The 26,410-nt window shown below is 46.3% G+C and overlaps 1 protein-coding gene across 5 annotated transcripts in view; it reads right to left on the bottom strand.

The window, feature by feature from the left end:
- Positions 1-160: 160 nt before the first annotated feature.
- HERC2 (HECT and RLD domain containing E3 ubiquitin protein ligase 2) overlaps positions 161-26,410 on the bottom strand; it is a 232,287-nt gene continuing 206,037 nt past the window's right edge. For 4 of the 5 annotated variants that reach the window (XM_057747098.1, XM_057747097.1, XM_057747099.1 and 1 more), the window contains 14 exons: positions 19,702-19,879; positions 19,011-19,172; positions 16,815-16,906; positions 16,473-16,612; positions 12,631-12,818; positions 11,910-12,107; positions 9,402-9,485; positions 6,092-6,233; positions 5,783-5,977; positions 5,013-5,125; positions 4,075-4,265; positions 3,046-3,151; positions 2,519-2,731; positions 161-1,043 (listed from right to left, as the gene is read on the bottom strand). In XM_057747098.1, the coding sequence (XP_057603081.1) occupies positions 771-1,043; positions 2,519-2,731; positions 3,046-3,151; positions 4,075-4,265; positions 5,013-5,125; positions 5,783-5,977; positions 6,092-6,233; positions 9,402-9,485; positions 11,910-12,107; positions 12,631-12,818; positions 16,473-16,612; positions 16,815-16,906; positions 19,011-19,172; positions 19,702-19,879 (2,275 nt within the window). In that variant the 3' untranslated portion in view covers positions 161-770. The other variant, XM_057747100.1, reaches the window with a different exon arrangement.

Below are 26,410 nucleotides of genomic sequence, written 5' to 3'. Positions count from 1 at the left end.
TGTTACTGCAGTTGAGTTTGGTTTTGTAACCAAGAAAGTCTACCTAGACTGGAATGGCTTTAACTAATGCCGCACCAAACACTAATCGACTTCCTGGTGGCAGCACATCCACCAGTGCTGGTCTAACCATGTAAGAAAGTTCAGCTTACAACTTTGTGACAGACGTTTTATTTATAGGGAATTAAAATTTAGGCATATACATGACACAGACATTATATATAGTACTCTTCATGATAGAAGTTATGATACCGCTCACAGAAAGGCCTCAATTCAAGTTACGCACCGCATACACTAGAATGTGCACCTTGGGAGGAGAGGGGGACTGATGGCCTTTTGGTTTTGGTTTAAATAACCTCTGGATGCACTCAAGTAATACTGATCATATAATGTTCAAAAAACTTTTAATAAACAAATTCCGAGTAAAATTAATTCAAATATTTATAATACGATTTAATTGTTACACAGTATTTCCAATGTACAATCAAGGCAATGCACAACACTTAAAAGGAAGGGGAAAAAATCTATTGCACCCACAAGGAAAAAGGCTTTTTATTCATTTTTGGGACGCTGCGATTCAGTATTTATATTGAACATTTACACAGTAGTGGACACAGAAGTTCTACAGGTACTGCAGCACGGCGGGCAAGGCTGACGGACCCATCTCCACTCACAGCTGGAGGACTACCCTTCTCTCAGCACACCCTGAACTGCAGCACTCCGCCCCCCAGTGCAGTCTCAAGCTGTCTTGTGATGAACGGCATCTCTCCACCTCAGTGTCCTGTTAAATAATCCTGTGTAGAGTCTGAAGCAAACGAATCCACATCCTCATTCTCCGAGTCGTCACTGCTGTCGTCTGCGGCCGGCTCCCCGGTGAGGGCTATGCGGGCATAATCGTCTGTGTCGATAGACTTGCAGAAGTGGATGGCGTACTTCAGCTTCTCCTCCAGCACCTGCTTACAGGAATACCTGGGCAACTTCAACAGAAAGAAGCAGGTGTAGGACTCAGGAAGGAAGTGGTCAGGAGGGTTGTATTTATCCAACACCTGTTCGTGAAAAATGGTAAATAATCAGAGACTACGTACAGGACAGATAAAACTGCAATTCATTTTATTATGTTCACTAGACTCCTGACTCTCACCCACATAAAGCATCATCTTTTTGGCTAAGAATAACAAAATTTCAGAAAACACATAATCTAGCCCATTTTAGAGATAAAAATGAGCAACCGTGACAATTACTTTTTACAAACCAATGCTGTGGAAAGTCGGGTGGCTCCACCCACCCCCGGCCAACAAGGTGGGGCCCCAGACCCGCAGACACAGGGCCCAGGCTTAGCCATCACCCACGTGGGGAAGCTCTCCTTGAATCCATCAGCCTGATTTCTTACTTTTTTTTTTTTTAAAGATTTATTTTATCATTTATTTATTTATTGGCTGTGTTGGGTCTTTGTTGCTGTGCACAGGCTTTCTCTAGTTGCGGCAAGTGGGGGCTATTCTTTGTTGTGGTGCACGGGCTTCTCAGTGTGGTGCAGTGGCTTCTCTTGTGAAGCATGGGCTCTAGACATGCAGGCTTCAGTAGTTGCAGCACGTGGGCTCAACAGTTGTGGCTCGCAGTTTGTAGAGTGCAGGCTCAGTAGTTGTGGCACATGGGCTTAGGTGCTCCGCAGCATGTGGGATCTTCCCAGACCAGGGCTCGAACCCCTGTCCCCCGCACTGGCAGGCGGACTCTTAACCACTGCTCCACCAAGGAAGCCCCATCAGCCTACTTTCAACCACAACAGATTAAGAAACTAGGAAGCTAGCAAGAATTATAGACAAAACCCACAAATTACCTTCCTTTTGAGAGAAAAACTACACATGCTCTCAAAGATCTCCCTGAGAGATGACTACTTTTGTAACCCTTGTCAGAGACCCAAGCCATGCTGTGCTCGGCAAGAAGCCACCCCCAAATCCTCCCAAACATGCGGGAGAGCGGACTCCCAACCCATCTCTCTGCAGTGCCCCCTCCCCCACAGCACTGCTACTGGCAAAGTCAGCCGAGAGCAGGCAGTGGGGAAATCAGGTCATCTCAGCCCCGGGGCCTGGCAGGTAAGCAGAGCCAGTTTCTGACCATGCACCACAGAGTCAGAACTCAGAGCAAAACTCTTGTTCTCAATCTGATGAACCCTCTAATTTTCCTCAGTGAGCAGCATTACTTAGTGATTTGCCTGATTCAACCAGAGAATCAAACAAATGCTTTAAGTGATGCATGTGCTCAAAATCTAGAATACGCTGACATAACAGCAGTATATTCTGGTGGTGGCCAGATAATCTTTTTAGAAGTAGGTAGTGGTACCCAAGACCTGTAGTTATAAAATTCTGAGCTATCAAATCAAAGGAATTAAGTGTTCTTCACTTCTGTTTCCAGAGGGAAGGAAAATCATGTAACAGGAGAGACCTGTCTGTCTCCCCATCTGCGGCAGAGCTGTGTGTGAGAGCGTGACCCTCAGCTGACCCCACGGGACACGCAGAAGCCGCACCTGGATGACGAAATCTCTGCCCCGAAAGTCAGCGATGGTCCTGGGCAGCCTTGTGCGGCCCCACACGAAGCGAAGGAAGAGGGAGCGCTCAGTGTTGGAGAAGGACTCCATCACCTCCCAGAACCACTGGATCAGGGATGCAGAAGGCTCCACCCCCTTGTACGTTGCCACCGACTTTAACAGATGCAGAGGGATGTCTGGGCTGCCGCACACCTGTGGAGGGACACACTTCACATTAGCACAGAGTCCACCACCCCTTTCTACAAGGGCCGGTGTGGGGAGGGTCAGGTGTGAAAGGCCCAAGGGGATGGGTGGGAGGACAGGACCTGCGGCCCACCCTGCGGGGGCCAGGGCTTAGGGGGAGGCAGGGAATACTCGCTTCCTGAGCACATCTTACTTCATCCTAAAGGCTGGAGCATAGCTCAGGCCTCCAAGTGCAAGACGTAACTGGGAGGGTAACCAGCAGCACTGACTCAGTGCATCACCACAAGAAGGGCACCCCAGAGCAGCACACGGGGTGGACATACCATCGTCTCCAATTCATATCCGGTGAACAGAGAAAGGAGAGGCACGGGCACGACTCGGGCCATCCCCTCCCGAACGGCAGCCACCTGCTCATCAAATTCGTGGAGTCTGAAAGAAAACACCCACTCTGCATTTCCATCTTTGGTGATGTAGATCTTGTTCAACTCATACCAAGCCTCACCACAGAGACGAGCAAGGTGTGTGCTTTGCAGACACAGAGTCTCAGAACTTCTCACAGACTGAGGTCAGCTGACCGGCACACGGAATTGTACCTCAAAAACTAGCTACAGCTATTCACGTCCCAAAACACAATTCTCAGCATTTCCCTCCTTCCCAGGAAGGAGCCAGAACCAGACGTGCAGAATCAGAAGGGCCAGGCCTCGTGACACCCACGGTAAGAACCTTCTGAAAGCAGATGCTGTGTCGAAGGCCCTCGTGATGGGCAAGTCAGGGTACAAGACAGAAATGAACACAGGTGGACAGCACAGGATACCTGCCAGGACCGCCCTCAGCCAAAGCCCAGCAAGCAAAGCCCACCTGACACACAGGGCCTCGTTCCAACACCCAGCCAGGTGCCTCTGCAGGATAAGGCCCCCGAGGACCATGCTGAGGGGCCCTGGGCAGCGTGGACCCTGGGTGGCAGTCATGCATGCTGCTGGCCTGCCGTGCAGCAACCACAACTCACCGGTGGTACGAGGGCCCACTGAAGGGTGGAGACAACCCAAACACCGCCCACCCTGCCCCAGGAGAGGGGCACGCAAAGGCTCTGTGACCTCTGCAGGGACAGCCCAACAGGCCATTCTCTTCACCTCAGTACTCTGCTCAGAGTTAGGAATCTTGGCTGGGAATCATACTGAATAAGTACCCTGACCCTGATCACAAAGTAAGTTTTGATGATGTAAGATCGGCAATTGTTGGAGCCAAGTCCATTAAATTCTACATGTGGAAGAAAAGCAGCCACCCAAGCCAACCATTTTCTGCTATTTTTGCTGTTTATTGAGCTGAAATACTGAGGGGGGAGGACCACGCACCTGTAGTTGATCGCAAGCCGGACATACTCCGCGCGGTTGTCCAGGGTGATATGTGCATACTTGGAGCTCAGCTGGATGTCCTGGCCGCTGGCGCTTGGCACCGTGAAGGGCAGGCTCATGGCCTCAAACTCCTCTGAGGTGGCTTCATTGTCACGGATGTACATGAGCCCAGGGATAAAATCTTTATCAACCTGTGAAGGGGAGTAGGGAGCCGTGTGTTGAGTCAGGGTCGTCCCCACTCACTCACGCAGGGGCCCCTTCTGCCTGGGCACGTGGCGAGGCTCCAAGGGCACTGCACGTGCCGGGAAATAAAAATGGGCAGTGCAGAAGCATTCAACCCAGGAACTGAAGAAAGAAGCTGTAACAAAGAAGTCTTGAAAACCGAGGATGGATGATGATGACTTCAAGAGCTGGGATAGGGAGGGCGGGAGGGAATCCATCCTAGGAGGGAGGGGATACGGGGAGATATGTATACATACAGTTGATTCACTTTGTTGTACACAACAAACTGGCACAACAGTGTAAAGCAATTATATTCCAAAAAAGGGCTTAAAAACAAAACAAAACAAAACAAAAAAAAACCGCTGCTAGAGCTGCGAGAGCAACAGGCACTGATCAGAGGTGAGCCCACCTTGCACTTGCGGCGCCGAGGGAGCCCTCCACGGGGAGGCCCTGGGAGCCTGCACTGCCCTCTGGCCATCCACGGGCTCGGCTGTGCCACACGCTGTATCATCTGACAAGCCTGCACAAGTGGGAAAGCCCACAAAGCAGGTGGTCTTTCATGTTCTAAGAGCAGAACCCCACTGTGCTGTTAGAAGGTGGCTGACGGCCAGCGGCCTGACCGCTGTGAGCATCTCGGGACCTCGGGACAGGCTGTGGCTTGTAGCCAGAACCCGGGGGACCCCCACCATGCCCGCTTGCTCCCTCCCAGAGGTTACCTCACTGAGGTCTGCAATGGTGAGGCTCATCCCAGCCAGCTGCTTCCAGACGGGCTCGGCAAGGTTCAGACTCAGGGGACTCCCAGTCCGGATGGCAATTCCCAGTAACACACCTACTCGTTCAAAGCATAAGAGACAGGAGATTCTTGGAACTGATGACAAAACATCTAGTCCATGCAACAACACAGTGGAGACTAGCCCCTCACTGGGGCCTCAGGGCCTTCTAAACCAGTGCTGCCTCCCTTCACCCAGACTTAGGTCTGTCCTTGAAACCTCATACCCCACTCTAAAGTCATCACTTCCTTCTGTCCCTATGGGCTAAGTCTGTAACTCTTCTGCTCTTTCCGCCAACAGCTGTAGCCACAATGGCCAATCCTTGCTCCTTTGATGACAAAGCAAACAGCTAGAGCTTCTCAAGGAAGGTGGGTGTAGTGACTGGAGAGGTGCCGGCAGCGCCGTGAGTGATGGGCACAGACCCTCAGTGAACAGGAGGGAGGGACTGGCTAAACATCAAGACCCTCTAAGATCTGAGCCCAAGTTTCAGACACGTTTAAGATGCAGAAACGTAGTATCTCAGATCCTCTGAGGCCCAAAGGCACCTTCTGGTGCTTGGCACCCAGCTGCTAAGTGTCCAGCTCTGCCTGTCCCTGCAGCTACACACTGAGGAAGCTAAAGGAAGCTACCACCACTCCCACGACAGTGCAGCCGCCAAGCTAGCAGGGCACACGCAGCTGCACAACTGCAGCACTGCAACCACGCATGAGGCCCACCCAGGAAGCGGAACATGTTGGTGTGCACGGGCGCCCTGGCAGCTGGGCTGAACAGGTAGCAGTCTCGGTTGGCCCCCGACTCATCCCTCCCGTTTGGCGTCACAATCAGAAGTGGGGTGAGTCCATTCTGCAGCTCCTCACAGATCTCGGCGATGGACTCACTGTAGCCACCACCACAGTCATCCACAGATTCACCTGGGGGGAAAGGAGGGTCAGCAGCTCACAGGCCCTGCATCGGAGCCCCCTGGGGAGCACGTGGGGGCCCCTCAGCTCTCCACGCCCTGCCTCTCAGCACACGCAAGCTCTCACCCACAAACTTGACCTTCCAGACGCGGTGCGGGAGGAGGAGGCTGTCAGGACTGAATGAGCTCATCTTCGCACACATCTGCCCAAAGACAGACTTGGTCCCATCAGGGCCTGCTAGACCACCTTTACTCCTTGAACGCTTGACCTAGAGAGAGAAAAGAAGAAAATACAGAACAGGGGCCACAGCAGAAAGCACACAGGTCCATCTTCAGCAGCTGACTGGCCCTGGAGCCCCTGCATCCAAAGTAGGGCCCCCCTCCCGTTACCCTCGACTGCCCTGTCCTGGTCACAGGTGGGGGTTGGGGGGTACAGCAAGCAGCACTCAGATGGGCGGCATAGCCCCTACACCCTCAGGCCACTGTGAGCACCCAGCAAACTCAAGCACAACCCCCTGAGCACACCTGTGCGAGCAGGAAGGGCTGCTGGACCACCCAGGACGAACTCCTGTCCTCACCTCCTCACCCACACCTGCTGAGGACCCCAAAGACCTGCCTTGAACTCCTCTCTCTCCCTCCCTTGTCACAGACTGCCTGCTGGACAGCTGTGTCGACGGGACCAGGGCCTGCTCACCAGCGCACGCAGAACATCAGGCCGGGCAGTGATGGCTAAGCAAACCCATCCTTGAGAAATTGCAGACCACAGGGAGAGCTGTGGGCAGCGCAGGTGGGCACCAACTGCAGCCTGGTTCACCCTCACACATGTAACCTTATTCATGGTCTCCATGAAGAAGAGGCCAGGAGCCCTGAAAGCACCCTCCCAGCAGACCATCAGCCCTGGGAGGGTCACACCAAGTGGCTCTGAGACCAAACCTGGATGTGCTCTTGGTGCCAAACAGAACCTTCCTCCCCTCCTTTCCTCACCTGCACAGATCTTACTCAATCCTTGGGGTCACTGTCTCTCCAAGTATGATCACTTGTCCCACCTGTATTTCTCATCATACACTAAGATTCCCCAACAGATCAGAAAAAATAGCCCCTCACGTCCTCACACGGTGTGGACTCAGTAACCCTGCAGACTGCAGCCTAGGCTGTGCCTCAGAATCACCCAAGAAGCTCAATCTGAAATGTTGGCAAAATGAGAAGTTAAGGAAAAAATGATCATGAGAATGTACTTTTACGTTGACTCTTCTGGCTAAACTCTTACCATCCTTAACTTCTTTGTGAGTTCCAGGTTGAGTTTAACAGCCAATTCTCCTCACTGCATAAATTAACATTCTCAAGATTAAAAATATAAGAACAATGACGATACTAATAGCAGTTCCCTGTGGGGGGAGTCGTCCTGTGCATCACACATTCGGCACACATTCTCACGTGCCATTTCATTTGGCCTTACTGCAGCTCTCCAAGGCACACAATACCCCAGAGGAGAGGGAGCCACATAAAAGAAGTAGGATGTGTTCCCATATGAGGGGTGAGACACAGACCTGCTTCCCACTCGAAGGTCATATCACCTCCATTTACAGTGCCAGTTAACACAGACTGATGCTCTCAGCTGCTAGGAAGGAACATGGCTACGTGAACACAGCCGGGACACTGCAAGGACGGGGCTGTGCACCTGACACCTCTGGACAGCAGAAATATAGGTGGCGTGAACTGTCTGTAATTTGACTTTTCTAAATTTTCAGAAATGAGCATGCATTATCTGCAATACATTTAAAATTTTTAACGTACACAGATTTTCAGAACCTGTTACAAAATTAAATCAAATTCAAACAGAAAAACCTTCCAAGAACATGGCCTACTTTGAGTGTTTCGAGAGCACTTTTGACAGTGGGTAAGAGAATGACTCTGAGGGCTTCCCCACAAGAGAAGGGTGCAGCCCTCAGATGGCACAGGGAAGAGGCTGCCCACACCACCTTTCTGGGCCACTGCTGGTGTCTCCGTTCAATCTGGATTCATGGAACATTGCCCCACCACTCTGCTCTATTTTATTTCCATCTTTGTGGAGGATCTTCTCAATTTCAAGAGTGGGTATGAAACTGAACTGAAGGGAACTAAGGGCCGCCAGGTGGCCCAGAGTGGCCTCTCACTGCACGCTGCATTGAAGGTTTATATGCTTTCTAAAAATGTATAATATAAATTTGTTTGTCCTCTCACCCATTCTGTTGTTTCAGATGTGCATCAAGCATCCTCACAACTCAAGGCCCTGTGCTGGCGATGTAAAGATGAGAAAGGAAGAGGCATCAAGCACACCATGCCTGGAAACTGTGCCTGCTGTGGATCCCAGGCTACCCAGGTTCCCTGGCACCCAAGGCCCCTGGGCTTGGACTTGCACATCTGCCCACTGGCCCCACTGTGGTACCTGTACAGGCTGAGGGAGACCTGGGATCCAGGAACACCCAATTGTCTGAATTAGATGGTCAGCTTTCCTTCCTCACTTATGATCTTTAGTATTTAAGACCTAATAATGCAGAGCAAACCAAAATGATCCTGCAATGTGGGGAAATAATAGCTGTTTTATGAACATAATTAAACAGCCCATTTGTTTGTGGAACAGGCTGACTGGCCTCCAGCTTCACATTTAGCACGATGACGTTGGTGAAGGAACCACTTCCATCAGCGAGGTCACATGTGTTCTCCAACAAAGGACAAGAGTTTGATGTCTTAATTAAAAATGCCCCCAAGAACAACTCTGGAAGAATTTCTAGTCACATAACCAACATCAGGGTAAGAATCATGTGTTAACACAAAGGTTCAGGAACAAAGCATTTGTTCTTCATGGCTCTGTTTCTGCTCCAAGAGGTGGGGTCAGTTTCATCTGCGTGGTAAATGTCAAGTGCACACAATATCATCATCAGTGCTAGGGTTCCTCTTATTTTAATTAATTCTTTTAACTTGAAGCTTATATACATTTGGCAGCAGTATAAATTCAGAGATGGTCTACTTTTCATTTCCTTGGCTACTACAATGACACAGTCCTAGTATTAGAGATCCTGCCCTATTAAATTGGAAAAGTAAGCCATCAGAGCCAGGAGGGTGTGAGGCTGGCGGGACCAGGGAACCTGCTCTGTATCTCAGAACCTAACCCAAGGGGATGACTGAAGACACGCACACAGCTGGAGCCACACCAACTGGCCCTGCTGTATCCTAGGAAACGAGCACAGCCATTTGTGCTTTGGGTTATCAGAAATAAGCCTTTCTTCTTCTGTTATAAAGAAAACAATTTACATTCCCCCTGGACGTCTCAGCCCTGGACATCGTGCACATGTGCACCTTGCAAGAGTAGGTCTGCTATGAGTACTTGCCCGCAGCTGCGGGACGTGACTCGCGCCCGCAGAGCACCACACCTAAGCACAGAGGCCCCCACTCGCTACCTGGATCCGGTTCAGCTCCACCACGGGGCCATGCTGGCGATCGCGCACCATGGTCGCTTGCACTACTTTTCGGAACGCCGCCTCCTAAAACATGACAGACACAATTTAGAATGTGACATATATTACTCATAGATACTTCATGTCATAAAACTCCCTTTTCCAGGTCATGAGGTGGCCCAGGGGAGCAGTCTGGCATCAACACACAAGCCCAGGCAGAGGCCCAGGCAGCCAGCAGGGCCAGTGCTTGGCAGCACCCCTGTGTGCCATCTGCAGGCAGGAGGTGCCCAGCACGCACTGGACACAGAGGAGGAGGGCCCACGCCTGGGGAGCACATGCTTTGACTCAGGTCTCAGGCCAGGCTCTGAGGGTTAACTAGAAAACTGAGGTTTCCCAGCCAGAGCACAAGTCCACCAGTGGCAGGACTGAGGCACTGACTATACCTCAGCATTGCTGTCCTGACAGAGATACCTCAGTATTGCTGTCCTGACAGAGATACCAGTCACGAGGCCGCAGCAGAGCTGGGCAGCCTTGGGGAGCAGGCCAGGGTTGGGGTGGGGATGGGGAGACCAGTGAGGGAGGGAACGCGTCAGCACCACGCACTGAAAGAAACCTGGAAAACCCAGGTGAAGACGGTGAGCAAAGGGTGCAGGTCCCAGCTTCGCCCAGGGAGAGGCATGCCGGTGAGGACTGGGTGCAGGGAACATAGTTGTGTGTGTGCACGAGGACAGGAGGAGACTCCACACACACTCGAAGGAGGCAGCATCAGTGGCGGCCTCAGTGGATGACCATGCTCTCTTCTGGAGCCAGGGTGGCTCAGGGAGAGGTGGAGGGTGGGGCACAAGGTGCCGACAGCAAGGTCTGCACCCCACTCTTAGGTCAGAGCCTGAGAACTCCAACCTGTGAAGGTGGGAAGGGCAGAGGTGCTCCCATCAGCGCGGAGGGGCCCACAGACCCGAACACCACACCACAGAGGACCCTGCAGAGGCAGGCCCCTCCCCACACATCCCTGTACACCAACCAGCTACTTCTGCCCTCGACTCTGCCTGGCCACGCTCTCCCGACTGCCAGCCCTCTGCCAGGGCAGCTCCCCTGCTCTGAACAGTGTCCCCTTCCCTGCGCAGCAACCCCACCTAGTCCCAGCCTCTACGGCTCGCTGCTCTCTTCTGGGCTCTCAGGATGACTCTCCACAGTCACCAACAAAACCCACTTCCCAAATTTCCAGCAGAGGCGACCCTTTCCAACTTGGACCAGAATAGAGGCCGACACCCCACTGCTGAGGGTGCCTCTCAGCCTCCACCGGCAGCCCCGCCACCCCCCCAGCAGCCCCACCCCGACGCTCGCAGCCTGCAGGAGGCGCTGTGTGAGACACGTGCTGCCTCTCCTGTTGTTTTCTCCCTACAAGGAGAAGCTTTTTCCCCTTTACTGCTTATTATCACCTCCACTTTGAGGGATTAAAAATCAGTGAAAGTCATCAAATTTGCCATTTTACTGAAAAATGGTTGAAGTGAAGTTTCATATTGATTTTTCCTGGCCATGATTTTTTCCTGCTCTCCATCGTCAGAGCGATCTCACCATTACCACAGTCCTCACCACTGTCTACATGTCTCTAAGCCACGCATGAAATAAAATGTGTGCACCAGTCTCCTTTGGCTAGGTATTTTAGGAAATAAACCCAATGCTGAAAAAAAAATCTGTTTAGACAGTGCTCCACAACATCTAGATTTTATTATCACTAGGAAGAGACCATAACCTTGCATAACAACATGTCACAGCATCACAGACGCTTCAGGACCAGTGCTCCTCAATCTGACCTCTGTGCTTTTTTCCCTGTACAAATATTCCCCCTACCACACAACCACTGAGCCTCTTCTAGGACACCCTTTCAAGCTGCTTGCCAGAAACATGATGACTTCAGGCATTCCATTTCTAGAAAGCTCAAATTATTACAAATATCAATGGGTCAAAATTTGTCTGGTGACTTTTGAAAATCCTCACTCAACATTGTTTTCAGAGCCTGTTAAACTACCCTTCGACCAGGAATTTCTACATATCCTGGTACATTAACTTCTTTCTAAGTGATCTGTAACTTCTGGGTCCCTCTGCTGGACAGCCCCGGGGAAGAAATTATCCCAATATTTTCCCTTCCTGCTGTCAGCAGGGATCTGCCGTAAAGCCTCAAGACCAGGACAGCAGAGAGCATCCCAAGAAAAGAAGCTTAGTTTCACAGAACCCCTTCTGGGGAGGTGGGAAACAGCGATTGCAAGGGGGAAAGGCAACACCACACTATTCATTTTTAACATAAGTTTCAAGAGAGAAGCGATTTTTGTGTGTTTGTCACTGATGCATTCTAAGTACCCAGCACAGAGCCTGGCACATAGTAGGTGCTCAGTGAACATTTGCTGAATGAGCTGTATTTGATACATTCCTAAGTTTAGGAATTTTTATTGGATTAAAATTTACTGAAGATACCAACATTGCCTACAGTAAAAATGGCTAGCAGAGCAGTACCTTTCCCTGGGATATCAGAATTCCTCGCAGAGTGTCAAACCCGACAGAAGGCCCGAGTCCAGTTTCATCGAGAGCGCCCTCCAGGTCAAACATGGGGATGCAGGGACAGAAGAGCTCTGAGATGTGGTGCAGCAGCAGCAGCCGGTTCCGCAGGGCTATGACGGGGATCTCCTGCAGGTGATTGTACTCCATGGGCACCTGGGACATGGAGATGCATTAGGTCAACCTAGGTGCCACGCACACAGGAGAGTCATGCTGTAGCAGATGGACTCTGAAAACACTGTTGTTAAAAACAGAGCAGCACTATGACTTCTGAGTGTGGTCTGAAAAATCTTGCTGTTTTTAAAATAATATTCTAGCCATTTTGCCTGAGCCAAGAAATGCAAACCAAGGAGAATGTTAAAAAATTAGCTTTTAGAAATATATTTACTACAGAAAACATGCAGCCTGTACTACCAGAACGGTTTTGTATAGTTTATAAAATTTTGAATAAAGGTGACACACTGATATACACAGAATGCTGACCATGGTGAATAATTAATGTTCTTAAAAATACTGTTTTTACCATTATGAACCTAAATTATTCTCAGTGGAGCACCTCTGTAAATATATGCTGGGAAAAAGAAGTGTGTGCGTGCTTGCACACGCATAATGCAATACAGCGGCCCTCACTTGTCACCAACTGCGTGCCTGCTAGCCCACTGGCCCAGCCAGTACTGACCTGTGCAGGGAGCTTCCCGGCGCTGGCAGGCTTGCTGGTAGACCAGGCGAGGGTGTGTGCTGAGCCACAGGCCACACGGTTGACCTTCTTACCCTGAAGGGCAGCTACCAGCCGAGGCCTCTGGATGGCATTTGTTGTTCCGTCTCCCAGCTGTCCCTCATCGTTGTCGCCCCACGTATAAACTTCACCTAATGCAGCAGATTTAGAGCGAGGACTTGTATCCTAGGACCAGTGAACGCACAACCACCACCACCTCCCCACACATACAGTCCTCGCCATCCTCCAACTGGTGCTGGTGGTCATCTGTGCAAATGTCAACCTTATGGTGACCTAGATGTCTCTAATCACAACACTCAAAGAAGCAGCAGGCTTCCCAGGACCCCTGACAGCCCCTGTTGGCTAACACGCCTTTTCCAACTGCATCTGTGCACAGGACTAACCATGTAACTGGAGCAGTTCTTAATCAGAACAAATAACACATCAGAACAGATGGTAACTACTTAATCCAAATTGATTTGGTATGTTAAAGGAAGAGAAAGTCAATTTTTAGCTAAACAAAATCCATGTTTTAAAGGAGCATGTTGTTCTTCTGATGGTTATTCATATCCTAAACATGAGATTCACTGATAAGAATCATCTTTTTCAGCACACCATGCTAGATCCCAACCATGGAACACCACTGTATGCGTGAGGTGGTGACTAGAACAGAAATGAGTTCGGTTTTCAAGAGACGTCACACACCTTGCCGAGTCCACAAAGGCTCCTCAGGGTGCCGTGCAACCAAAAGCACCACTCTGCAAAGCACAAGGCCTGCGTGCTCATGCGCAGTGTGCTTGTGTCCTGCCCGCTCCTGCTCCATACGGCTCAGTCCTAAAGCTAACCGGCAGGTGTCAGAGCGTAGGCAAAGGTAAGAGCACCTCTCTGTGGAGGCGCAGTGGCTGCCAGAAATCACACACGAGTAACAAGGACTTCTACATGGTAGGTGGCCGGCGGGGGGGGGGGGGGGGCAGGCGGCCAAAGAAGGGATCAGTATACCCTATGTGGGGGCCAGGATCCAAGCAGGGGAGGAGGCAAAGGCAGTGATGAGACACCAGTGACTACAGAAGCCACTACAGTAAGTGAACCACTACATTAGGGTACCCAGGATTCTTAACCAAAAGAGAAAGGAGTTTCAAGTATGGAGAGAGAGAAAACTAGAACGAACCTGTGGTCCAGCACTAGAGCTTCAGGTACTGGTGTGAACAAGTGGTAGCCAATGTACATATATACATACAGAAATAAACACAGATGTAATTTTGTGTATTATTTACACATATACTCCCTAGCTCTGTCCGCTAAGAAGGCCTGGGAGCAGTGACATCCCATCAGCAATGAGCACACCTATAGAGCGGATCTTGTCTTTTAAACACCACTTTCCTCTAAAGGCAAACAGGACTCCTTGGGGAAACAGTAAATTCTAGGCTTGAAACATGGAGAGTCAAGATGAGGTTAGAATGTCTCGTTGTGCCAGAAAGCAAGGAAGTACTCCGTGAAAGATGGGGGCACTTCAGGAGATGAAGCCAGCCAACAGGGCACCATGGGAGCATCAAGGTAAATAACAGCAACAGCTTACCTATAATTCATTAAATAAATTAGGACACCATGACCTGACAAGATGAAAACAAAAGAAAAATTTAAATATCTGATGAGAATAAACAAAATGTTCGCTGGAAAATACCTGCACTTACACCACCTTAATCAAGTGACTGATGCTAACACCGCTAGCAATGGCACAGAGAGAACATGCCTGCCACCTGATGAATTAAGAATGAATTAGAGGGCTTCCTAGGTGGCACAGTGGTTAAGAATCCACCTGCCAATGTTGGGGACACAGGTTCGATCCCTGCTCCAGGAAGATCCCACATGCTGTGGAGCAACTAAGCCCATGCGCCACAACTACTGAGTCTGCGCTTTAGAGCCCGTGAGCCACAACTATTGAGCCCATGTGCTGCAACTACTGAAACCCGCATGCCTAGAGCCCGTGCTCCGCAACAAGAGAAGCCACGGCAATGAGGAGCCCGTGCACCACAACGAAGAGTAGCCCCCACTCACTGCAACTAAAAAAGAAAGCCTGCGCACAGCAAAAAAGACCCAACACAGACAATAAAAGAAAGAAGGAAAGAAAGAAAAAGAAAGAAAGAAAGAAAGAAAGAAAGAAAGAAAGAAAGAAAGAAAGCAAGCAAGCAAGCAAGCAAGCAAGCAAGCAAGCAAGCATACATGCATTAGGATGCAGGATGGATTAAGATCAAAGGTGTACAACCTAAATCCACTGAGGAAACATCAGCCAAACTCAAGTTGAGAAATGTTCTACAAAATAACCAGCCTGTGACCTTCAAAAGCATCAAGGTCCAAAAAGTCCCAGAAGACTGCAGAAGACTGACGAGGATGACTCTGAGGAGTGACTGAGGCTTGTCTCTGACCAGAGAAGAGAGCATGACAGCCAATGGAACCCATGTTGTGAGGGGAAAGAGAGGGGCCAGGTGGGTGACCATGGTGTGTGTTTTCTAATTGCAGGCCATGTGTGATTCTGCAGCACAGGGCTCCTCACTGTATGAAACACTCACTCGCTCAGGGCAATAAGGCACCATGCCATCACCTATCTCTCACGTGGAAAAGGAAAAAGTTCTTCGTACGATACTTCCACCTGTTCTCTAAGTGTTGTATGTTTCAAAATTTTTTAAATTAAAATAAAGCAAATAAAAAGTGCTGTAATTTCTTCATCAAGAACTACATCAGTCCCACCACAAGCCATAAAAGTTGCTAATTCACATATGAAACTCATTCAACAAAACTAATTAAAGGGCATGTGTTCATATAATTCACCAAATTTTTCTTTTTAAAGGGAGTAAAATTTGGAGAACGGCAGTTTTCCAGCAGCCACCCACATTCCCTGGCCCTTCACTCCACCTTCAATGTCAGCAATGGCAAGTTGAGACCCTCTCGTAATTGAAACTCCCTCCTTCCCCTTCTTCCATCACATCTCTCTCACTGATCTTCTGCCTCCTTTTTTCCACTGAAGGGTCTCCACTAGGCTCACCTAACAATTCAGAATATTTCCATACTGTAAAGTCAGCTGATTTGGCAATCTTAATTCCACCTGCAATTCCCTTCGCCATTGTCTTGGTTCCCAAGACCACCCTCAGTTTTGATGATTCACTAGGAAAACTCCAAGACTCAGCATATATCACACTCAGAGCTACAGTTTGTTACAGTGAGAGGACACAAAGCAAAATCAGCAAAGGGAAAAGGCACATGGGGAAAGTCCAGGGGAAACCAGGAGCAAGCTCCCAAGGGTCCCCTCCCAGTGGAGTCACAGGGATGCACTCAGCTCCTTCAGTAACAAGTTGTGAAGTGCTGTCCACCAGAGATATGAAAGATTCGGTGCCCAGGGTTTTGACCAGGGCAAGTCATGTAGGCACCTCTGCCTGGCATGTACCCAAGTTCCAGACCCCCAGATGAAGCAGGTTTCAGCAGAGGCCACACGCTTTGCAAACATTCTAATGAGGCCTCTTTCAATTAGGGCTGGTGGGAGCCCTCCTGAAATCCAGGTTCCCAGAAGCCAGCCAAAGGCCAACGGACCTTTCTAAAAAAAGCTGTATCAGGCCTGCTCTGTTAGCTCTTTTTTGCACAGCCATGAAACACAACACATTCACAAGTGTTAACACCAGGGGCTGAAGACGATGAGGGCCAAAACCACAGATGTATTTTCAGAATATAGTATGACTCCCCCATCCCCCCCTTCACCTTAGAGCTGTATATATTATCCCCGAGCGGACCTCTCAGGTCAAACACCTCCCACCTACCGTCCTCAGTGCAGCACACACAGTGCAGGGAGCCAGTGGCAATGGCAATGACTTTCTTCCCCTGCAGCCCTTGTACCTGCCGCGGTCTTCTAACATGGTCATCGGATCCATGGCCCAGCCTGTGATAATCACCTTTGCCCCTGCACACAAGGAAATGTGGAACTTTTGAGTGCAAGGCCAACTCATTTACCACTGTGCCCCACCCTCTTGGTGCAAATACCATACAAGACACAACTCACAGCCTGTCACAGAAGTTATATTTCAACTACAAAAAGGCAGTTAACGTAACTTCTAATTAACAATCTGGTTTCGATGGAATTAAATAAACAGAATCTTGCATACCAAGTATAAACAGCGCCAGATTTGGTCAGGGCGACAGAAAACTGGGATCCACATTCCACTTTAACCACTCCAAGGCCTGTAAGAGAATCGATCTAGAAGGGAAAAGGTTCAATCAGACTGATTCAATCAAGGTTTTTGCTGACGGCTGCACCCACATAGACTGAACTAAATCTAAAAAACAACTCCAAAAACCCTTACTTCTACGCCAAATATTACAACTTAAAAATCCTACTCCATATAACCAACTGTTCTCAGAAGGAGCAGTAACACCTGGCTCTAAGGGCACACAGGCCACAGGCCAGGAGACCCGTCGCGTATCACTGGAAATGAACACGTCCACAGTTGAAGGTCTACAATTGCTTTCCCTAGGATTCACTCTCCCAACTCCATTTCTCTTTGAGATGTGGTGGCCCCTTTCTCCAGCAAGCCCTGCACTTCATATCTGCCCTCCAGTCCTCCCACAGGGGAGAAGCATCAGGTAACACGGGGAGGGATGGCCAAGACAACCAGCACTCTGGCCTTCAGACACTAGCGATCCATCTGTCCAGGTTACTCCAGTTAAACACGACGCTGATCATGCCAGTATTAAAACCACTTCCAGCCTTGCATGCCCGAGGCTCCAGAACTTACAAGCCAGCACCCAGAGGTCTTGTAGGGATTCATTTACCTAGCTGTCATTTTTCCTCACCTAGCAAACTATGCTCCTTATTACCTGTGACTGTTTCCACACTCTAGTTCTCATAATCTTAAATTTAAATTAATTACAACCTAATTCTCTTAGTTTTCTCCTCATCCTACCCCCATCACAATGATATCAGTAACGGCCTCCACTCCCTCCCCTCCCCCATGCATCTCAAACCTGGAAGGTGCAAAGCCTTTGTCTAAAGCCTTCTTAGCTTAACAAAGTCCACAATAATTTTTTCATAAATGCTTGAAAGCATAAGTAAAGTGTAATGTGGTTAAAATACTGTGTAACTATAAGGGAAAAGAGCAAGTGGTGATAAGGACAAGGAGGCAGCCTTGAGTCCCAGGCTTTCCAGCAGCACCTGCCAAGGAGGCCCTGAAGAAGGGGGTGTGTCTCCTTGCAGCCACAGCCTCACGGCACAGAGGTGCAGGTGCCTTCAGGGGACTCTGTCTTCTCCATCAGGCCTGGCTCTAGCCAGCACCCGCCAATACCACTCTCCATGGAAATGGAAGCTTGCTGGGTTCATTCTGCCCAGCATGGAAGCACGTGCATGCAGCTCCTGAGCACATGAAATGTGGGCAGTGCAAGTGAGGGAGTGAACTGTAATTTTACTCACTCTTCACTGATTTAAGTTAAAATTTAAGCAGTCATGTGTGGCCAGCGGCTACTGTACCGGGCAGTACAGCTCTGAGAAGAAGAGCTCAGCAGTCCCAGCTCAGACTCCTATTCTGACGGGCCTCTAGTGGCTCCCCGCCCCCGCCCCAGGCCGCCCGTGCACCATGTGGGCCTCTGTTCCACATGTGCAGGCTCAAAGCCCCAACAAGAGAGGATGCCAAGCAGAGGCAGCCTCTAGCTTTCTTTCACAGCACCTACACTCCCTCAGCTGAACAGCCCTATTGTGTTCTCATATTGCAGCCCACTAGTAGTCAGCACGCAACCTGAACACACCAATGACCTTAACCTCTGCCAACTACTAGTTCACAAAGGCAAAATACAATCGTGATTACAAATGTTAATAAACTACCAGAGCCACTCAGCTCAAGTGGAGCCTCTTCTCTTGGCTCCTCACAGGATGTCTATCTAATAGCCTCTGGCCAAGCCAGAGGCAGCCTTTCAACAAGGACTAGCGCCCTGCACAGCTACAGACCTCTGTACCCTCAGGAATATGAACAGGTTGTCATCCTCTTCCTCAAACAGGTCTAACACACTAAATAAAACCACAGGCCGTGTGATGCCCCACTGATCACAGACACTTCCGAAGACAGCACAAAACAGCACTTAAAATATCTTTATATCCCTGGGTCTTTCACTCACTTTTCACCCAATGATCCATTATGTTTTCTGCAAAGAAGTGAAAGATGAAATTAGGCTACTCCTGAGAAGCATGCAGCGAGGCACAGGGCACGAGCCCAGGAGGACCCTGGCATGTGCACCAGGGATGGTGCCCGTGAGCCACCTGAGCTCCAGAGAGACCTCACACCTGACAGCCCCAGGAGTGTCAAGAGAGATACCTTCATGGGCACCTTGCAGCCATCGCTGCCTCCTCTGCCCAGCTTGCCATAGTCCCCATCCCCCCAGGACCAGACAGTGTCATCGTCCGTGAGGCAGAGGGTCTGGGCGTCTCCACTGCCACAAGCCACATCGACCACACGGTGGCCCTGCAGCGCCTCCACCTGCAGAGAAAAGGGACATCGAGGTTACGTGACCACAACAGGAAGGAGATTCTCCCCGGGAGAGGCTACATTGCAGGGGTTTTTTGTGTGTGTGTGGAGGGGGTGCCTGTTTTAATTCTTTTCAAAGAACAGGTAATCTTAATAATCCTACCAGACAAGACAGAAGACACCCTCATATATCTGAATTATAAGCATCTCAGCTGTAGAAGGCAGGTCTCAGTGTCCAGCACTCAGTCCTGTCACTCACCCTACTGCCTGACCCAAAATAGAGCAGGCCTTCTAAAAGACAAAGCCTCCAGCTAGATGCCAAGTAATATTTACTAGTGTAGATTAAAGGGTATTTCAAACACTATTCTGTTTAAATGACCCATGTAATTTATACCAAGATGGTTTTTATTCCCACCAAAAATAAAACGGTTAACTCTGAAAGTAAAAAGAATCTGGAACAGAAGATACTTGTGACTGTTAAAAAGCATAATGACAATGGCAAGCTGTCCCTCCAGGCCTCCCGAGCACAGCTCCTCCTCACCAGCTTCGGCTTTAACTGGTCCTCACTGTCACTGTGCCCCAGGCGGCCATACCGGCCTTTGCCCCACGTGTAGAGGTCCCCAGCTGCAGTGACACAGGCACTGTGGGCTCCACCTGCAGCAACGTCAACCACCTCGATTCCTCTGAGAGACTCAATGACACGAGGACGGTCACATGGACTGCAAAAAAGATCACCAAACAGAATTGAAATAGTTTAATTCTTAAATATTTTTCAATTATTAAATATAGGCTTTTGATTTGCTGCTCACTTATTCAATGTACACCTCTCAATCTATATACATCCGTCAAGGCAATCATTAAATCAATCTGGAAGAATCATTCAGGCCTGAACTCAAAATCACATAATTCCCTACCTACCTCCTTTTATACAAGCTGCCCAAATGACAGAGAGGCAATGTACAGTCTAAATCAGGGGCTGGAAGACTAGCACTTACAGGTGGCCAAGTCTGGCCTATGACCTGTTTTTGAAAGGCCAGTGAGCTGAGAATGGATTTTACATTTTTTAACGGTTGTAAAACAAACACACACACACATACCACAAAAGAAGCGTATACAACAAAGACTGTATGTGGCTGGCCTAACATATTTACTACTATCTGGCCTTTTGAAGAAACAGGGGTCCACCCTTGCTATAAATCAACACTTCATTTAAGGAGTCAACTAGTCTATAATATGGCAAGCTCTGACAACAAACTTCTTTTCCTTATTACTGAGTTTTGAAAGCTCTTTATAATGATTTTGGATACAAGACCTTAGATATATAATGGCAAATATGCTCTCCCAGTCTGTAGCATGTCCTTTCCATTTCTTAACAGTGTCTTTCAAAGAGAAGTTCACGATTTTTATAAAGTCCAATTTATCCTATTTTTCTTTACTGGATTGTGCTTTTGGAGTTCTATCTAAAAATTTTTGTCTGACCTAAGACCACAAAAGTTTTCTCTCATGCTTTCTTCTAGAAGTTTTTGGTTTTAGGTTTTAGATTTGTGAGTTAATTCGGATATGATGCAAGACAATAATTCAAGTTTAAAGCCTGAGGTGTTCCCACAGGCAAGGTTGTGGTACTTGGACTTCAGGCTGCAGTCCTTGTTTCCAGATGCATCACTGGGTGTGTGGCCTAGGCCATGCTTTACACCAGATCTGAAAAGAAGAATGGCTACCTGGCCCACGTAGAAGTAGATGAAGTATTCGATTTAATTTTGGATATTAATGGTGCAAGATAAGAATTTAAGTTCATTGTTTACCATATGGTTATCCAATTGTTCAAAATCATTTGTTGAAAAGACTATCTTTTCTCCAATAAATTCTTTGCACTTTTGTAAATTATGCATTGCAAATTGTGAGGGAGGAATCAAGGTTCATTTTTCCAAACTCATTGTGTCAGTATTTGTTGGTACATTTTGGGCTTCCTATCCTACTCTACTCCACTGATCCATTTCTCTCTCTTTACAACAACACTGCACCGTATCTTTGACACGAGACTGGAAGTCAGGTGCTGTCAGCCCTCCAGCTCTGCTCATCCTTTTCACAGTTGTTTTGGCTCTTGTAGGTGCTCTGCATTTCCATATGGATTTTATAATCAGCTTGTCGATTTCTACAGAAATTTTGATTGGGCAGGGGTTGAATGAATAGGTTAATTTGGGAAAAACCAACAAATCAACACTATTGAGTCTTCCAATCCATGAACACAGTATACTCCTCCATAATTTCAGGTCTTTGAAAATTTCTCTCAGCAATATTTTATAGTTTTTTATCTATAAGTTATCCATCTCTTTCGGTCAAATTTATTCCTTATTGTTTCAATTTTAGGAGGAGGGTACCATAAATGGTATTTTAAAATTTCAATTTCTGATTGCATATGTATCTGTAGAAAGACATGCAGATGATTTTTTTTGATGCAGAAATGTTTCCTTTATTTGCCTACAATTGTCTTTTATTTACTGATCTTCTATCCTGCAACCTTGCTAATCTCATTTACTAATTCTAGTAGCTTTTTTGTAGATACCATCAGATTTTCCACATAAATAATCATATTATGTGTAAATGGACAGCTTTAATTCTCTTTCCAATCTGAATGCCTTTATCTCTTTGCATTGTTGTACTGCACTTGCTAAACCTGCTGAACAATACTGAATACAACTGCTGACAGCAGCGGATGTCCTTGTCTTGCTCCTGGAGACAGGAAAAGCAGTCAGCCTGTCACCATCAGGTACCATGGGAGCTCTAGGTTTAATAAAGATGCCCTTTACCAAGCTTAGGAAGTTTTCTCTCATTCCCAGATTGCTGAAAGTTTTTAATCAGAAACAAATGTTAGTTTGCCAAATGCTTGTCCACCTTTCATCTACTGAGATAATCAATACAGTTTTTCTTTTTTACACTGATCGATTTTCAAACGTTAAAAAAATTATTCGATTTTTGGCATAAATCTCATTTAGCTATATTGCTTTATCCTTTTACATACTGTTGGACTCAAGTCTCTAAAATATTAAGAATTTTTACATCTATGTTCATGAAGGATATTGGTCTGTATTTTCCTAATAACATCTGAGTCTGGTTTTGATATAAGAATAAAGCTGTCCTCAAAAAAGTGAATTGGGGATAATTCCCTCCTCAATTTTCTGAAATAGTCTGTGAAGAACTGGTGTTATCTGTTACTTATATGTATGGTAGAAATCACCAGTCATCTACCTGGTCCTGAGGATTTACTTGCGGGAAATTCAATTTCTTAAACAGACACAGGGCCATTCAAGTCATCTATTTTTTCTTGAGTGAGCACTACAAAATGTGTGCCATTTGAGGAGTTTGTCCATTTTATCTAAAAAGTTGATTCTGTTGGCATAAAGTTATTCAATATACTTCCATCTTTCAATAACTGTACATTCTGCGGTGATGAAACTGCCTCATTCCTGATACTGCTATAATCTGTGTGTGTATATAGATAGGTGGATAGATCAGTCTAGATGGAGGTTTTATTGATTATGCTAACTTTCTCAAAGAACCAACTTCTGTTTAGTTTTTCTCTGTTCTTCTGTTTTCTACTTGTATCTCATGGATTCTTGCTCTGGTCTTTATTTCCTTCATTCTCCTCACTTTGTCTTTATCTTATTCTTGTTTCTTAGAGTAGAAGCTGAGGTCATTGTCTAGAGAGCATTTTTCTCTTATAAAAAGGCATTTCATGCTATAAATCTCCTTCTAAGTAGTGCTTCTGCTGGGCCCCACACATTTTTATATGCTGTCTCCATTTTCACTCGGTTCAAAATTACTTCTAATTTGGCTCTGATTCCTTCTTTGACCCATCAGTCATTTTTACATGTCTTATTTACTTTCCAAATACATGGAGGATTCTCCATACTTTATTGTAACTGACTTCTAATTAATCCCACTATGGTCAGATAAAACCATTTATACATAACTTGAGTCTTTTTGATTTATGAGATTTGTTTTCCGGCCCAAATTACAGTCTACATTGGCAGCTGCTCCATGTGTGCTTGACAAGAATGTGCTTTTGTTAAGTAGCGTTGTACAGTGGGAATTAGACCAAGCTGCTCAGTAACACTGCTCAAATCTTCTGACACATTTTCTATCCACCTGTTCTATTGAGGGAGGAAAATTAAAATCTCCAACTGTAGATCTGTCTGTTTCTCCTCACAGCTCTTTTTATTTAATTTCATGTACTTGGAAGATCTATTATTAGTGGTGTAAACATTTAAGGTTATTATGTCCTCATGACAAACTGACCACATCTTCATTTTAAAATGACCCTTTTTATCCTTGATAATACTCTCTGATGTGAAATCTAGTTTGCATAATATTAATATAGGCATTCCAGCTTTTTTGATCAGGGTTAGCATATTTTCTCATCCTTTTACTTTTAATCTATTTATGTATCTAAATATAGACATGTGCTAAATTATAGTTTGTTCTATGCAGCATATTGTTTGATCTTACTTTTACATCCATTCAGACAATGACTTTTAATTGTGGTGTATAGATCATTTAACATTTGATGTGATTCTTAATCTATTTTGGTTTAGATCTACATCTTACTACTTGTTTTCTTTTTTCTGGTTTCTTTCGAGTATGTTTTATGATTCACTTTAACTCCTTTGTTGCTTAGCAGATAAAACTTTTTGTTGCACCATCTTCATGGTTGCTTTGGGGGAAAGTATGGAATAAGAACTTCACAACAGTGTACGTCCATTTCCTGCCTCCACCCCCAGCCTCTGTGCTCCTGCTGTCATATATTTTTATTTTACTTCTCTGTATGTTTTAAGCATATCCATTCATTTTTATCATATCCTGAAAATATTCAATTATCTCTTTAAAAAGTTTATATAATATGGGAAAATATCACAATATTAACACGTAGCAATTTCCTCATTCATTTGCATAGATCCATCTGGTATAATTTTCCTCTGGTTTGAAGTAATTTCTTTAAATTTTTAGTTGTACAGATATGGAGGTATTGAATTCTTTCAGCTTTTGTATGTTTGCATAAGTCTACTTCAACTTCGTTCTTGAAAAAATAATTTCACTGAGTAAAAAAAATCTAGGCGACAGTTTTTACTTTCAGTATCTTCACTGTATTCTAGCTTGCATTACTTCTTATCAGAAATTCACTGTCACCCTTTATCTTTTATTCTGTATGTAACTAGTATTTTTCCCTCTGGCTGCTTTAAAATTTTTTTGTCCTTATCAATGGTCTTGAGCAATTTGATTATGATGTCCTTTGGTGTAGTTTCCTTCATGTTTCTCTTGCTTAGGGTTCTCTGAGCTTCTTGAATGTGTGGGTTATAATTTTCATCAAATTTGACATTTTTTCAGCCATTACTTCTTCAAACTCCCATCCTCCTCACCTTTGGTGACTCCAATTATGCATATATTGGGCCACTGGAGGTTGTTCACAGCTCACTGATACTACGGTCATTTTACATATTCTTTGTTTTTCTGCTTCATTTGGATAGTTTCTACTGTTAGGTATTCAAGTGCACTAATCTCTTTCTTCTTCAATGTTCAGTCTGTCATTAATTCCATGCACTGCATTTTTCATCTTAGACACTGTATTTCTCTTACACATTGTATTTCTTTAGGATTCTGATTTGGGTATTTAAATATCTTTCAGTCTCTACCTAACATGTTCAGGTTTTTCCTCCAGTGTACTGAAGATATACATATGGCTAAAATAACTGCTGCAATGTTCTTATCTAGTAATTCTATCACCTGTGTCATTTTTGGGTCAGTTTCAACCAAATGACTTTTCTCCTTATATGGGTTGTATTTTCCTGTTCTTTTGTGTGCCTAATAATTTTTTATAGCTTTATTGAGATAAAATTGACATATAACATTGTTAAAGGTACACAATTTGATTTGACAGATGTATACATTATGAAATGATCACCACAACAAGGTTAGCTAACACATCCATCACCTCACATATTTACTTCTGTATGTGTGTGGTAAGAACATTTACTGTGCACACTCTCAGCAACTCTTACATACACAATACAGTACTGTTAACTTCACTCACCATGCTGTACACTAAACCCCCAGAACCTACTGATCTCATAACTGGGAGTTCATACCCTTTGGGCAACATCTCCCAATTTCCTGGTCCACACCCAACCCCTGGCAACCACCAATCTAATCTCTATGTGAAGTTCAGCTATTGTAAGGTTCCACATATGAGTGAGATCATACAGTTTTTTTGTCTTTCTCTGACTCTTTTCACTTAGCATAAAGTCCTCATCCATGTTGCTGCAAATGGCAGGATTTCCTTTTTCATGGTTTAATAATATTCATACATTTTTCTTCCTCCATCTGTCCACTGATGAACACTAAGGGGTTGTTTCTTTATCTTGGCTACTGTAAATAATGCTGCAATGAACATAGGGGTGCAGATATCTTTTCGAGACAGTGGTTTCATTTCCTTCGGATGTATACCCAGAAGTGAGATTACTGGATCATGTACTAATTCAATTTTAAATATTTTGAGGAACTTCCACGCTGTTTCCCATAGAGGCTGCACCAAAGTACATTTCCAGCAACAATGTACAAGGGCTCCCTTTTCCCCACAACCTCACAATTACTTGTTACCTCTTGTCTTCCTGATGACAGCCATGCTAACGTGTGAGGTAATAACTTTTCATAATTTTGATCTGCATTTCCCTGATGACTTAGCGAATTTGAGTAATTTCTCAGGTGCCTGTTGGCCATCTGTATGCCTCTTGGGAAAATGCCTATTCAGGGCCTTTGCCCATTTGTTAATTGGATGATTTGGACTTTGTCTGCTATCTAGTTGTATGAGTTTCTTATGTATTTTGGATACTAACCCCTGATCAGTTATATGATTTGCAAATACTTTCTCTCATCCCATAGGTTGCCTTTTCATTGTATTGTTTCTTTTGCTGTGCAGAAGCTTTTTAGTTTTATGGAGTCCCACTTGTTTATTTTTGCTTTTGTTGCTTGTGCTTTTGGTGCCATATCCAAAAAAATCATTGCCAAGATCAATGTCAAAGAGCTTTTCCCTATGTTTTCTTCTAGGAGTTTTATGGTTTCAGGTCTTATGGTCGAGACTTTAATCCACTCTGAGTTAATTTTTTTGAGTGGTGTAAGGCAGGGGTCCAGTTTCACTCTTCTACATCTGAGTATCCAATCTTCCCAGCACTACTGAAGAGGCATGTGCCTGGTAAGTC

This window comes from Hippopotamus amphibius, chromosome 8 (assembly GCF_030028045.1).
Source record: "Hippopotamus amphibius kiboko isolate mHipAmp2 chromosome 8, mHipAmp2.hap2, whole genome shotgun sequence".
NCBI classification, from domain to species: Eukaryota; Metazoa; Chordata; class Mammalia; order Artiodactyla; family Hippopotamidae; genus Hippopotamus; species Hippopotamus amphibius.
Note: the sequence above shows the minus strand (reverse complement) of the source record. Positions and strands in the feature narration are given on the sequence as shown.